This window comes from Leptodactylus fuscus, chromosome 6, assembly GCF_031893055.1.
Source record: "Leptodactylus fuscus isolate aLepFus1 chromosome 6, aLepFus1.hap2, whole genome shotgun sequence".
Taxonomy (NCBI): Eukaryota; Metazoa; Chordata; class Amphibia; order Anura; family Leptodactylidae; genus Leptodactylus; species Leptodactylus fuscus.
Window position 1 is genome coordinate 118,826,948 of NC_134270.1, and position 14,957 is coordinate 118,841,904.

The window sequence follows — 14,957 nt, forward strand, 5'->3', positions numbered from 1 at the left end:
AACATTTTTTTGTTCATCTCATAGTTTGGTATAATTGAATTATAAGAAATAATTTCAACCAACTAATAGTTCATGAAGGAGAGTGAATATATTTTGACTGTACTGCTTAGTCAGCAGTTTTTGTCTTTACAGTATATGGAAGGATTTGCTATGAAATAATATATATTAAGAAATGCACTTTAGAATCTACCTGTAGATATTAAGGAAGTAAAACTATAATTCAAAGAATTAAAAAAAAAATCCAAGCAGATCTCCTCTAGACAGATTAGTTACTGCTTGGTTGAATGTTTTCCATTTTGCCTTTCAGCTTCTCTTTCAGTTGCCTTTTTCTCTCTATATTCCTTGTACATGGCGTATGTAGTTCCTGCAGACAAAAAGAAGGAAGGTAAATTCATGTACGTTTTTCTGCAAAGGCTGAATAGTTCTAGTATTGACACTTATTCTCCAAGATGCAGAGTGCTGGATGTTTATCACAATTTCTCTGTTTTTGTTTCATCTGATTTTTTTTTTTCTTTTTTTATTAGGATTAACAACAAGTTTTCAATGGGATTGAGAGAGTTTACTGGCCATGGACCCAAAATGTCAATGCTTTGTTCACCAAGATATATACCAATAGTTATCACTTTTGCCTTTTGACATGGTGCTCTATCATGCTGGAAAAAGCATTGTCCATCACTAAATTGCTCCTGGATTATTGGGAGATTCTGACCAAAAATCTACTTAAAGAATACCTGAAATCTGCCTCCTATTCGTTTCAATGGGAGGCAGAGGCAGATTTTTTTTTTTTTTGGTTGCATAGTTAATAGCGAGGGATTCCATGTTCAGGATATTCTTCTTTCTACAGTAATGGAGAACAAGTGCTGCTCTCTTGTTCTGAATGACCTGACCTGTCATCCATTACACAGCTAACCCATTGATTTGAATGGCTGCTTGGTGATGTTTCCAAAGCACAGAATGCAATATGTAAATAAGCAACATGTGTTTGTGTATATCAGTCTTTCTCAAAGTGGGCGATAACGCCCCCTTGTGGGCGCTGGAGGCCTATAGGGGAGCAGTAAAGGGCACAGAGAAGATTGGGGGGCGATGGCTAATTTAAAGGGGTGGTATCATAACAATGATTCTATCTATACTGCTTGTTAATGTGGATATAAGACTTTTCCTAAATACACTGCTTCAGCAAAACTGCTTTGTTTGTCCACTATCTTACTTTATTCACTTAATTATGGACACTAGCACCTGGCCCCCTGTTCATTGCTGAGGGAGCCACATGACGTAGCCCCCTGATGTGTGGGGGCTGAGTGTACGGAGCCAGCCTGTGTCTGCACCACACATACACATCACCTAGCTGCCTGCTGTAAGATAGAGGGGGGGGGGTGGAATAAGTGCTGCTTTCTTATATAAAGCAGTCTAAATCCTACTGGGCTAAAGGACCTGGTCTCTCTGTTCACTAGGATAAAGCTTTATTATATAGAGCAGGCTGCTAGTGGGCAGAGGAGCCAGGTCCTTTAGGAAACTCCATACAAGGTAAATCCAAGTCTACAGGACCTTTTGATGACATCACAGGCCCTTCAGTCATCCCATAGGATCACGCTATGTGGTGGGCGGAGCTACACACTAATTTGGGGCTAATTGACGCGAGCAAACAGGAAGAAAGAAGTGTTTTACATTACCCTCATCAGAAAGTCTTATTTTCACATGACACACAATTTAATTATTAACATAATGACTGCGATTGTGATTCTTAAGATGTAGTAAAGTAAAAAAAAATTGGGGGGGGGGGGGGCGCTAGAAAATAATTAATTCTCGAAGTGGGCGGTAGACAAAATAAGTTTGAGAACCTCTGGTGTATATATTAAAGTCCTGTGCCATATGGGACATGAATGGAAGATTGGAATGGCCAGCCATAATCCCAAGGCCCTTATCTAGAAAGTGTTAAAAGTCATAAATACTAGTTATAGGGTTAGAGAGGAAAAAAGTATCCTGCATCCTTAAAGGATTAAATATACATTATTCCTTTTGTAAAGTGCAATATTTGCATGTTATCTCTTGCTTCATTATGCCTTTATAATGATCTTCTGTCCCTTGACTCTGCTGACACATGCTCCTTCTATGCCCTTGCTCCGGGCTCTTTAATCCCTTGATGCATATTCTGGAATTTACCCTCTTCCTGGGATCTTGCTTTCTGCATTTCCTGGAGATTAACTCTTGATCTGTCAGTATCCTGAAGTGTGGGGAATAGTCACATACACACACAAATTTACATGTAAACATTCAGCTACTGGGTCAAGACAGCTGCTTACAGAGAAATGTATTCTACAAACGGGGGCAGAACAAGTAACCTTGGGGGCCATACCAAAACGTAGAATGGAGTTCTATAGCTGCAGAAGTATGAAAATTAAAAGCTTGTGGTTATTTCACAAAGGGATGTAATTGTTACAGCGATAACACACGCTGTGATATCAGAGAAAAAAGCTTGTGACATGAGAATAAGTGACTTTAGATTCAGAGACTTTAGAAAAGACATTTGAGGCTATACACTTTGTATCTTTACATTGCTTTCTACTTGTACTTTTTTGTTTGTTTTGTGTTATAGTCTCCATTAGTTAATATGTTCATACTTAGCAAACGCGGTCCAGTGTACATCTTGTGCCATGTATGCTCTGCCGTTTGAGGGAAGCATACTTCTGTGTAAGATGTAAGGACATTGCATGATTTGCAAGACTGAGATCCACTGATAACTTAGAAAGAAGTTTGTTGCTCACAGAGCAGGAACTCGCTGAGGTAAGTGGATAGTAGTATAAAGGTGCAAGAACAGCTAGCTGGCCGGGTGACAGCGGGGTAGAGGAAAGAGTGCCATGGAGGTTATGCTTCAATTGGCACACTCCAATACCCACAGTTGTGGGAGTCAATTATTAGGGGAACGGACAAATCAATGAAATGAACCTATATGAAACTTATTATGAATTACAACCTGTAGCACGGGCCACACAGGAGAGGCAGCAGGAGATTAGGGAGGTAAACAAGTGGCTCAAGTGCTGATGTAGGAAGGAGGGATTTGGGTTCGTGTACAACTGAAATGACATTGCTGTGGGCTACAGATTCTATGGTAGGAATAGGCTTCACCTCATTTGGGAGGGTGCAGCTGTACTGGGGGAGAAGATAGCTAGAGACTGGGGTAGGGTAATAACAGATGTAGAGGGCAAGATCATGTAGAGATGGAAAGGGGTAAATAATATAATGGGGATGGGGGATGAGAACAGCTAATAGGAAATGGAGGAGTGTGGAATAGGATAAACAGACAAAATGCATAACTTCAAGGAAAAAGGATATCCAGCACGGCAATTAGTCCAAATTAAAACTTAGCTTTTAATAGATAGGAACATGTAGTCCAAATAAAAATCATTGACAAGACATCGAGCCAAAAACAGATGCGTTTTAAAATGAGGATTCACATGGACATACCAGACTGACGATAACGCCGTAACATGCTGACGCGTTTATGAGCCGAAGCTCCTTAGTCATAGAGACAAAATGCATGTTTATTTATGTATATGTTTAGGAAAGGGGTTTGCTTGGCAGTAAAATTCTGCTTTAAGCCAGTCCTACGTGATGACCTTTGAGCATGAATATGGCATGATGACAGAAGAGATTATACAATGAAGGAGGGAAAAGATATACATCAGAAAACAATGGCCGTATAGCCATAATTTTTCCTTTTCTAACAGCTTATAGTAGTCACTGGAGTATAGTTGTATTCTAAGTTTTGCTAACATAGTTCCATATTATATTTCTGTTTACATAGGTCTGCTATTTATGCCACATCACTGCTCTGTCCAGTCATCGGTAAGCCAGTTTGGGGGAAGCATCTGAGACATATCATATACCTTAAGTAGACAATCTTTATAAGTTCTTAATTTATCACTATGAAAACTTCCAGGATATGCAAAACTATAATGTGGAACCCCTGAACTCAGCGGAGCCCTCCTATATCTTTATTTGGCTCTTATGTCACATGGAGCCATACAGAGTCTGTGATTGTATACTCTTTTGCTTGTGTGAGAGATTACTTCTGTATTATAATGCGGTTCAGAGTGCCTGCAGCTTTTTGGGGGCTGCCATACAGAAATAGCTGTGTTCTTGGAGCCTATGGATAATTTCTGATCATAAAGTATGACAAAGCATTAAGTGGTAGCATGATTCATTATATAGGAATATTCCTTGTCTTTTTGACTGTGCTGGCTACCTGGTAAATCCTCCGGTGGGCCCTGTGCCGGTCATGGCCCCCATTAACTTACCAGTCCCTGTTCCTGCTTACGGCTTCTTTCACTTCTTCCTCAGCCTCCAGAGGGCAGTGAGAAGGATGCAGGCAGTTCTGCCAATCCAATTGTTAAAAATATGCAGAAGTGGCACTCCAACCCACAGTTCTGCTAGTGGTAGTGAGGGAAGCCAGTCTTCAACCTGTAGGCCACAGGCCTGTCTGCTCCTCATCCCCTCCCACTCCTTCCTGTCTGGACACATATGACATCACAGCAACAGACCAAAACTGGGGAGCAGACAGGTAAGTTAAGAGCTAATATTTCTTTATGGGGGCACCAGTGAAGGGGCTACTGTATCGTTCATGCAGTGGTCTCTTTACTGGTCCACCATATAAAGGTCCCTTCACTGATCTACTCATGCAGTAACCCCTTCACTAGTCTCCCCCATATAGTGGCCCCTTCACTTGTCCCCCATACAGTATTGGGGGCATTAATATCCAGTCAATACCCTGGGGGGGGGACATTAAAGTGTGTGGGGCATTGAGGGGGTTATTAAAAGGGTTGACCATGAATTGGAGCCACTCTTGTGGCAGCCAGAAGTGTCAATTTTTTTATTTTGTATTTTAAAAGAAAAAATAAAAGCAGCATACCATGTCCCCCATGCCCCATTGTATATTGTCAGTGCCTGTTAGGTCTCACGCCGACACCTTATTTCCCTCTTGTGCTTCATGTGACCCCTGAGAGCAATCAGAAATGGAGATGGACAAGTGACATCACTCACATATGTCACCGATTCCTCACCGGCGACTGCTGAGGACAATAACTGGTCCCTAAGGTGACATTAGGTGCAGGACAGTAAAAAGGTGGTAACTCAAGACTGAATAGACACTTAACTAGCAGCAGACCTCCCTCACCCACCACAACATGGGTTTCTTCAATTCCTAGACAAAAGGGTTTATCCACTTTTCTAATATTAAATGACTCTCCTTTCTGGGGCACTGTGGCTACTGGAAATTTTAACTATTCCAGGAGCCACACTGTTCACTAGCAATATGGTGGGTTTAGGTACTGCACTGGTACACATGACTTGACTGGTGAACAGCACGGCTCCCAACATGGTACCTATAGCTGCTCTAGGCACAGCTGATCTGCATGGGTCCTGACTGACAGACCCACGCACATGTAATGTTGATGGCCTGTCTTATGCATAATTTATATTAGGGGGACAGCTGCCCTAGATTGAACGGGACTGTCCCACATTGTGTGACTTTCTTTCCATTACTTATGGTAGAATGTGTCTTTAACCGAGATAAGCTGTGCTACTTTACTCACTCAATAGGCTATAGAGTTTGTTAGGAGGCCCCCTCCCCAGCTGGAATCATACTGCTGAAATCATAGTATAGCCTTTGCCAACATGCCACAGATCTGGCAAATATGCACCGAGTATTTTTGCAGATATATATGTAACATTAATAATATCAAACACTGTTATCCCATTTATAGACAGTCAAACATGGCAACTTACATAGGTGAACATTTAGATTTGATTTTGAACTACGAGATCATTGTGGCATGGTAGACTTACCCAAGGCAGTGGCTCCCACAACACAAGCCTGCGCAGCTACTCGAGTGTGAATCAGGTGAACAGACATTTTTACGTTGCCACGTTGTTTTAGTCTGTAAAGTCCATAAATGACAATCACAGCAAATCCAGCCAGACCTAAAGAAAGTAAAAGATTGAAAACAACTCTGTTACAGTGTCTGGTTTACACAGAAGAACAAATCTCATGGAAAATTGGCCCTGCATTAGCCATAGCACAATAGTTCCTTATTTCTTGGCAGAGTAGAATCCAATTACAGTAAATGTCTCTTAGTATGGAGGACCTGTCCTGTCCTGTATTGAACACTAGTCCATTCATTTGAGAGGGCACTGTGTAATGCTATATTTCCCTTGTGATGGTTCTGCAACAAGACTGAGAACTTGCTGCCAAATATCCCGACCATTACAGGTGACTACTAGGGGTACTCAGCAGGAAGACATTGTGATCAACTTGTTGTCAAGGAACCCTTCAAGCAAGTAGAGATTATCCAAAGCAGAAAAACTATTTAAGCACTTGGTCTATATGTGTAGATTGTGGGTTTCAAATTAGTAGACCCCAATGTTTTATAGATAAAACCTTTCGCCATATCCATCTGATACAGGTCATACCTTGTAATTAGAAAGAATATTCAGTATTGGTCTTTTGTTACTCACCTACTGGAACTAGAGGAGACTGTTTCATTTTACGCTGCAATTTGGTGGTTACAGATTCCTGTTCCTCGGGCACCCACTCATCCCCGCCTGTGGACATCTTGCCACCTTTGCAGAGGTGAAGCACTCACTTACATTGTGGATGGCGCAAGGCTGACAGTACAAGAGGAGAAAGGACAAAAGCAGGAAAAAAGAAAATAGATACATTATACTTTATGACTATGGTATATCTTCATCAGTGAGGACGACAGGTCTACAGTGATATAATAATGCATTAGTAGACATGGTACAGGTATCTGAAGACATGTATTGGACAGGTATGCAATAATAACTACTGTATAACCAGTGTAAATATTAACCTACATAACTGGGCATAGAGACAGCTATTCTGTGTGTACCCACCTATTAGCAGTGCATCTGAAGAGTATCCAGCCTTGTTCTCTTTCTGGGTCACTCACTAGAACTGGATGCTGTTCTCACAGAGGTGCTTTATGTATGAGGGAGACTGGGCTTCTTTCCATCAAGAGCCTGGGAAGAATAGCCAGGGTCACAGGCTGAGCCTCTATCACACACATGAAAGAAAGAACGATGAATGTTGAATTTGGCAAACACCTCTTGCCTTAACCTACTGGCATTATTTAGACCTACCAAAAAGGGGTTAAAGATGTGTTACTTAATCCCAGCTCTTCACAGTTAGTGCGTGCGTCCTGCTTCGTACTTAGTATTAGAATCCAATAGGTCACACTTATGTCCCAAAGTGTCCCTTAATGATCTTGGTTTCCAGAAAGTATATCAGGGCCCTCGACCTCACCACCCTTGACATCATACATGTTTATATGGCTGCAGGCCCTCAGAAGAGCCTCTTCTAATGTACCAAACATAGTCTGTAGCTGTTTTTTTCTGGACGTTTTCATGTCATCGTGAGTGTAATAAATTCTGTTATTACAGTATGCCATAAGTATAAGAACCGAAACTGGAAAATTAAACCATTTGTACCGTATGCTTTTTTGATGAGCAACACATCTTTCCCTATAGCCAATAGTGATGGCAAACTTCTCACGTTTCTTTTCATTACGAGCTTGGCTGGTTCAGTCCCAAGATTTGTTTTGGTCTGAATAAATTAGATTTAAATCTGACTTCAGATTGGCTTGAAGCATGTTGTATGGCACTGTCAGGGCTACTAGGACTGCATCTAGCCCATTTCTAGCCCTCTAAGGCAACAGCCGAATTTGATGACAAAGTGACAATAACATGTATGTTTAGGGAAATCAGATGGTAGGCAGTGGATATAGACTGAAAATTTAACCATGTACTGCACCAGGTGCTATATAGATTATTACTATACACGCACCAACTTATGAATTGGATGTTCTATACTGAATCAATTACCACATTATCCGCTATAACTGCAGCATTATTTTTTCTGTAAAGAAAGGAAAGGAAACCAAATGGAAGTGACAATACATTTTTTTATGTTAACATTGAAGTGAATTATGATGAACACAAACTTTTATTAGTATCACTTAATGGAGGTAAATTTTCTTTCCACTATTCTGATCCTTTGAACAATGGAGAGGCAAAGTAAACATAGCCGAATGATCTGTCATCTGCAAGTTTCCACATAAACGTGTTTTAATCACAGTTCTCCCGTACAAGTATGTCATCCACGGATGTACCTATAAGGGTGCGTTCACATATGTACAGTACGCTCATCAGATTCCCTCCGGAGTGTTGCAAACAAGCACCACACTGGCTGCCGGATGGATCCCATAGTTTTCTATGAGATCAGTTCCAGTGCAAACTGCATCAGTTTTACTGCCAGAAAGCACCGGATCTCTAATGGAGCCGGATCAAAAAACGTTCCCTGCAGCGTTTTTATGGTCGGCGTGACCGTTAAGCCATGTGCCGCTGTATGGAACCGCACAGGGATGTAACTAGCAAACACTGGGTTCCCCAGCAAACTTTTGACTTTGGTCCCCCCACCACGGCATATTGCCCCCTTTTCTAACCCCAACACAGTATAATGTCCCACTGTGGCCCCTGAACACACTATTATGCCCCATAGTTCCCCCTGAGCACACTATTATGCCCCATAGTGTCCCCTGAACACACTATTATGCCCCATAGTGGAGCCTGCACACAGTATTATGCTCCATAGTAGCCCCAGTACACAGTATGCGACATGACACCAGCCTGGCCCACTTCATGTCTGGGACGTCACCAAAGACGCCCGAAGACTGCTGGATTGCAGGAGAGGTGAGTAACTGTTTTTTTATGTTTCCTCCTCTCCCCTGGGCCTCCGATCTTTATACTCTGGGGTCTGAAAAGTATACTTAATAGTATACTTATAATAAAATTAGTATCATTATACTCTGGGGTCACTTACTGATCCCTGCTCTTGCTCACAGCTGCCTCCGCTTCTGCCCTCTAGGGGGCCCCATCGACATGATATAGAACGCAGAAGGGGAAGCGCAGGTAGCCATGCACAGGAGTGGGCATCAGTGAGTAAATAGGGTCTCGGCAGGTGCTCCAGTAGGTAACGGCCTATTTAGAAAAAAACAACAGGGTCCTACCAGGCCCCCCAATGTCCTGGGCCCTGTGACAGCTGCTACCTCGGTAATTATGGTACTGCCACCGCATCTACATTTCTGCAGCACTTGGCATCAGTTAAAATGAAATTGAAAATGGAGGAGAGGTGCCGTAGGAAAACAGCAGCAAAAAACTCTACCTGTGTATGCTTTGCAAATCCAGACCATGATATATCTTTCCCTCATTTAGCAGCATCTTGTGCAGCTCTGCCTTCCCACCTTCCCCTCCTCCTCACAAGCAGTGACTCCTCCCTTCACACACACTCCAATGAGATGGATAAGTCCTGTGCGATGTAAGAGCTTCACTACTGCTAGACTTACAGTTCCACCAGTTTCCTCCATTTGCATTGCACCCAGCAATTTACCAAAATGTAAGAGTATATATTTGGGTAAAATATGTATATTTAATATGTATATATACTGCCGTTCAAAAGTTAATGGTCACTCAGAAATGTCCTTATTTTTCAAAGAAAAGCACAGTTTTTTCAATGAAGACAACATTAAATGAATTAAAAATACACTCTATACATTGTTAATGTGGTAAATGACTATTCTAGCTGCAAACGTATGGGTTTTTTTTTAATGCAATATCTACATAGGTGTATAGAGGCCTATTTCCCGCAACCAACACTCCAGTGTTCAAATGGTACATTGTTTTTTTTTCTAACTGTCTAATGGGTGTTTAGAAAACCCTTGTGCAAGTATGTTAGCACAGCTGAAAACAGTTTTGCTGCTTAGAGAAGCTATAAAACCTTCCTTTCCCCCTACGCCCAACAACAGCACAACTGGGGTATTCCTGCCCCTATGAGCTGTTAGGACAGGTGGAATTTTTAATTACCTAACAGCTTTTGACCTCTATAAGAGGCCGGAAGACCTGCTCCTCCCCCTCTGTTGAAACAACTCCCATGCGAGAGATGGTGTCCTGGGTGAAGGGGTACGTCCAGGACTCCATGAAAAGAATGGAAGCCGTCTCCCTGGCCAAGAGGCCACGGCTGGATTGCGAATTGTCCCTGCCGCCTCTGGAAAAGCTGCGCCTCAGGGATGTGGAGTCATCTTCTAGTACGGAGGAGAAGGAGATTTTTCCCCTGGACAAAATGTCCAGAGTATTCAAGACCCTAAGAATCAGAGACCGGGAAGGCGGGGAAGGCTCTAGCCGTAGGTCTCGTACCTTCAGGCCCTCTTCGGAGATGCTCCGCCTGATGGAGGGCGAATGGAGGCACCCGGAGAGATCCTTTGCGCCATCCACACGCTTCAAGGCACTTTTTCCCGTCTCAGAGTCAACTAAAGGCGTGGGGTCCCCCGCCAAAGGTGGACGTCGCCGTGGCCAAGTTATCAAGGCGCTCCATCCTTCCATCAGAGGACGGCTCGGGCCTCAGGGACCCCATGGATCGCCGAGTCGAAGGATCTTTGAGGCGTGTATATTCGTCCGCCTCTGCCCAGGCCTCTTTGGGCATGGTCGCGAATGAGGTAGCAACTGGCTTACGCGCAGAACTGTCATCCCTGGCCAAGGACATCGATTCCGGCATGGATCGTGATGATCTCCTCGCGGCAGTGTCCGACATCACGCTGTTGGTGGATCACCTGACAGAAGCTACCCATTTTCAGACCCGTCTGGCGGCTAGATCCATGGCACTGGCTACTGTGGCTCGCCGACCCCTATGGCTGAAGCCCTAGAAGGCTGACCTTACTTCCAAAAATAGCCTCTGTGGTCTCCCCTTTGAGCCCGGACGGCTGTTCGGAAGGGAGCTCGACCACATCATGGAAGGCTGGGCCGACTCTAAGAGCAAGAACCTACCACAGCCCCTTGAAGGTCGGAGTACTTCCTTTCGAGGAAGAGGCACTCGAAGAGGCACCAGAGGCCAGCGGCGATCCGGGAAAGGAAGAGGTCAGGGCTCATCTCGTGGCCGTAAGAATGCCCCCTTCTAATTCCCTCTCAGTACACCCCCCCCCTTCCAACTCCCCCCCCCCTCCCCTGGGGTGGGCGGTCGTCTTTCCCACTATGTGGAGGCCTGGCGGCAGAATCTTCGGGACCCCTGGGTCATCCAGATGATCCAGGAAGATTATAAAATTAATTTTGTTTCCCAGCCGCCAGAGAAGAAGGTAAGAACCCGCCCTCTTCAGGGCCCCAAACAACTTCATCTGGAGAGATTGATTCAGGAGTACGTGGACAAGGCCGCGCTAGAGATGGTTCCTCGCGCAGAACAAGGCACAGGCGTCTACTCTCCAGTCTTCTTGTCCCCAAGCCATCAGGCGAGTGGCGTATGATCATCGATCTCAGGTATCTGAATCACTTCATCCGCAGGCTGCGGTTTCGCATGGAAACCATAAGGTCAGTACTACCTTTCATGCACCCTGGAGATCACTTCGTCACTCTGGACCTGAAGGACGCCTACCTCCACGTACCCATCTTTCTGGCACACCGAAAGTTCCTAAGGATTGCCGTAGACATACAGGGGAAAGAGGTGCACTTCCAGTTCGCAGCCCTCCCGTTCGGCATATCCTCCGCCCCCCACACCTTCACAAAGGTCATAGCTCCGGTCGCTGCCGCCCTGCGCCTTCAAGGCATATTCATAGTCCCGTACCTGGACGACTGGCTTCTGAAGGCTCATTCAAAGGAGGTTCTTACCACGCAGGTGCAGACCGTCGTAGCTCTACTAGACAACCCTTTGGCTGTGGATGCCCTGTCAATACCATGGAGGTTCGAACTGGCATACGTGTTCCCTCCCATCCCGATGATACCGAAGGTATTGGCGAAACTCAGGCAGGACCAGACTTCGGCAATAGTGATCATGCCGTTCTGGCCAAAAAGGGCATGGTTCACCGACCTTATCCTTATGAGTCGGGGGAACTACTGGAGGCTTCCACCAGTCAGGAACCTGGTGTCACTGAACAGTCGGCCGTGCTTGGGCCTAGACAAATTCAACCTCACTGCCTGGAGGCTAACCGCGCCATACGCGCAGACAGAGGATTGTCCCAGGGAGTGCTAAGTACCTTAGCCCATTCAAGAGCAGAGGCAACCAATCAGAGCTACCAAAGGATCGCCCGGATATTCCGAGATTGGTGTACAGGCAGCCACCAAGATCCAGACAGAGATGCAGTCCTAGAATTCTTACAGAACGGCCTGGAGAGAGGACTAGCACCTGCCACCCTCAAGGTTCAAGTGTCAGCTCTATCTGCTCTCCTGGAGACACGGTTATCACAAGATCCTCTTGTCAAACAGTTCCTTAGGGGGGCTGCCAGGCTCCGCCCCCAGGTACGGCCCCCTGTTCCCAGGTGGGACCTGGCCGCGGTTCTACAAGGGCTATGTGCGCCCCCCTTCGAACCATTATCTGAAGTGGACTGGAAGTACCTGTCATTTAAAGTGACCTTTCTGTTGGCAATAACCTCCGCCAAGAGGGTTGGCGAATTGCAGGCTCTAGCAGCCTCCGAACCTTTCATAACTTTCTTTCCTGACAGAGAACAGCTAAGGTTCGTCCCAGGATTCTTGCCGAAGGTACCCACACTTCAGAACACCAATCAAGTGATCACCCTACTGGGGTTCTTTCCCTCCCCTGCCACTGAGCAGGAGGAGAAGCTACACACACTGGATCTGGTAAGAGCACTACGTATCTACCTGGATCGTACAGCACCGTTCCGAAGATCAGAGAATCTTCTGGTTAATGTGTTTGGCCACAATAGAGGCGCTAAAGCATCAAAGGTAACCCTGTCTAGATTGATCAGAGAAGCTATCAGCTGTTCCCTACGGGCTCAGAATCTTCCTGTTGCAGATTTCCTACGAGCCCATGCCACCCGATCAGTGGCGACATCATGGGCAGAGACACGGTTCCTCTCTCTAGAGCAGATATGTGCTGCAGCCTCTTGGAGCTCACAGCTGACTTTTGCCAAACACTACAGATTGGACTGGCGTACGGCCGATGCTACAGCATTTGGGCACTCCGTCTTGGCATCAGCCTGCCAGGAGGTCCCGCCCTAGGGGAGATAATACTTGCTAAATCCCCAGTTGTGCTGCTGTTGGGCGTAGGGGGAAAGAAAGATTATGAATGATAATCTGTTTTCCCTTAGCCCAAACAGCAGCACAAGGCTCCCTCCCTAAGAGGTGCTATTGTACAGATTTTGTGTATGTGTGTGTAGCTCTTGGCATAGATTGCTCTGTATATCATACTTGTTACTAACACAAGGGAGGAGCAGGTCTTCCGGCCTCTTATAGAGGTCAAAAGCTGTTAGGTAATTAAAAATTCCACCTGTCCTAACAGCTCATAGGGGCAGGAATACCCCAGTTGTGCTGCTGTTTGGGCTAAGGGAAAACAGATTATCATTCATAATCTTTCTTTGAGCTTGTTGAGAATCTGGAGCATTACATATGTTGGTTCGATTAAACTCTCAAAATGGCCAGAAAAAGAGAACTTTCATGTGAAACTCGACAGTCTATTCTTGTTCTTAGAAATGAAGGTTATTTCATGCGAACAATTGCCAAGAAACTGAAGATTTCCTACAAGGGTGTGTACTACTCCCTTCAGAGGACAGTACAAACAGGCTCTAACCAGAGTAGAAAGAGAAGTGGGAGGCCCCGCTGCACAACTGAGCAACAAGACAAGTATATTAGAGTCTCTAGTTTGAGAAACCGACGCCTCACAGGTCCCCAACTGGCAGCTTCATTAAACAGTACCTGCAAAACGCCAGTGTCAACGTCTACATTGAAGAGGCGACTCCAGGATGATGGCCTTCAGGGCAGAGTGGGAAAGAAAAAGTCATATCTGAGACTGGCTAATAAAAGGAAAAACTTAATATGGGCAAAAGAACACAGACATTGAACAGAGGAAGATAGAAAAAAGTGTTATGTTCAGGCGAATCGAAGTTTGAGGTGTTTGGATCACACAGAAGAACATTTGTGAGATGCAGAACAATTGAAAAGATGCTGGAAGTGCCTGATGCCATCTGTGAAGCATGGTGGAGATAATATGATGGTCTGGGGTTGCTTTAGTGCTGGTAAAGTGGGAGATTTGTACAAGGTAAAAGGAATTTTGAATAAGGAAGGCTATCACTCCATTTTGCAACACCATGCCATACCCTTTGGACAGCGCTTGATTGGAGCCAATTTCATCCTACAACAGGACAATGACCCAAAGCCTCCTCCAAATTATACAAGAACTATTTTAGGGAAGAAGCAGGCAGCTGGTATTCTATCTGTAATGGAGTGGCCAGTGCAGTCACCAGATCTCAAACCCATTGAGCTGTTGTGGGAGCAGCTTGACTGTATGGTACGCAAAAAGTGCCCATCAAGCCAATCCAACATGTGGGAGGGGCTTCTGGAAGCATGGAGTGAAATCTGTCCAGATTACCTCAGCAAATTAACAGCTAGAATGCCAAAGGTCTGCAAGGCTGTAATTGCTGTAAAAGGAGCATTCTGTGACAAAAGCAAAGTTTGAAGGAGAAAATTATTTCAAATAAAAATTATTTCTAACCTTGTCAATGTCTTGACTATATTTTCTATTCATTTTGCAACTCGTTTGATAAATAAAAGTGTGAGTTTTCATGGAAAACACAAAATTGTCTGTGTGACCCCAAACTTTAGTAGTGTAGTGTACAATACTCTTAGGTTCCTAGGAACCTATCTATAAAACATAGTGTAGAACACTGTCAGGGCTCCTAGGAACCTATCTATAAAATATAGTGTAGAATACTGTCAGGGCTCCTAGGAACCTATCTATAAAATATAGTGTAGAATACTGTCAGGGCTCCTAGGAACCTATCTATAAAACATAGTATAGAATACACTTAGGACTCCTAGGAATCTATCCAATTTCTAGCTCTCTAAGGCAAACACAGGTGAAGCTATGTCAAAGTGAATGTGACAAGTATGGT

General features: G+C 44.5%; 1 protein-coding gene across 1 annotated transcript; it reads right to left on the reverse strand.

The window, feature by feature from the left end:
* Positions 1-69: 69 nt before the first annotated feature.
* On the reverse strand, positions 70-7,009 carry HIGD1B (HIG1 hypoxia inducible domain family member 1B). Its single transcript, XM_075277157.1, has 4 exons — positions 6,910-7,009; positions 6,511-6,660; positions 5,842-5,976; positions 70-364 (listed from the first exon to the last, which is right to left on the reverse strand). Exons 2-4 carry the CDS (start codon positions 6,605-6,607, stop codon positions 270-272), a joined length of 327 nt encoding a protein of 108 aa, XP_075133258.1. The 5' UTR covers positions 6,608-6,660; positions 6,910-7,009; the 3' UTR covers positions 70-269.
* Positions 7,010-14,957: the final 7,948 nt, after the last annotated feature.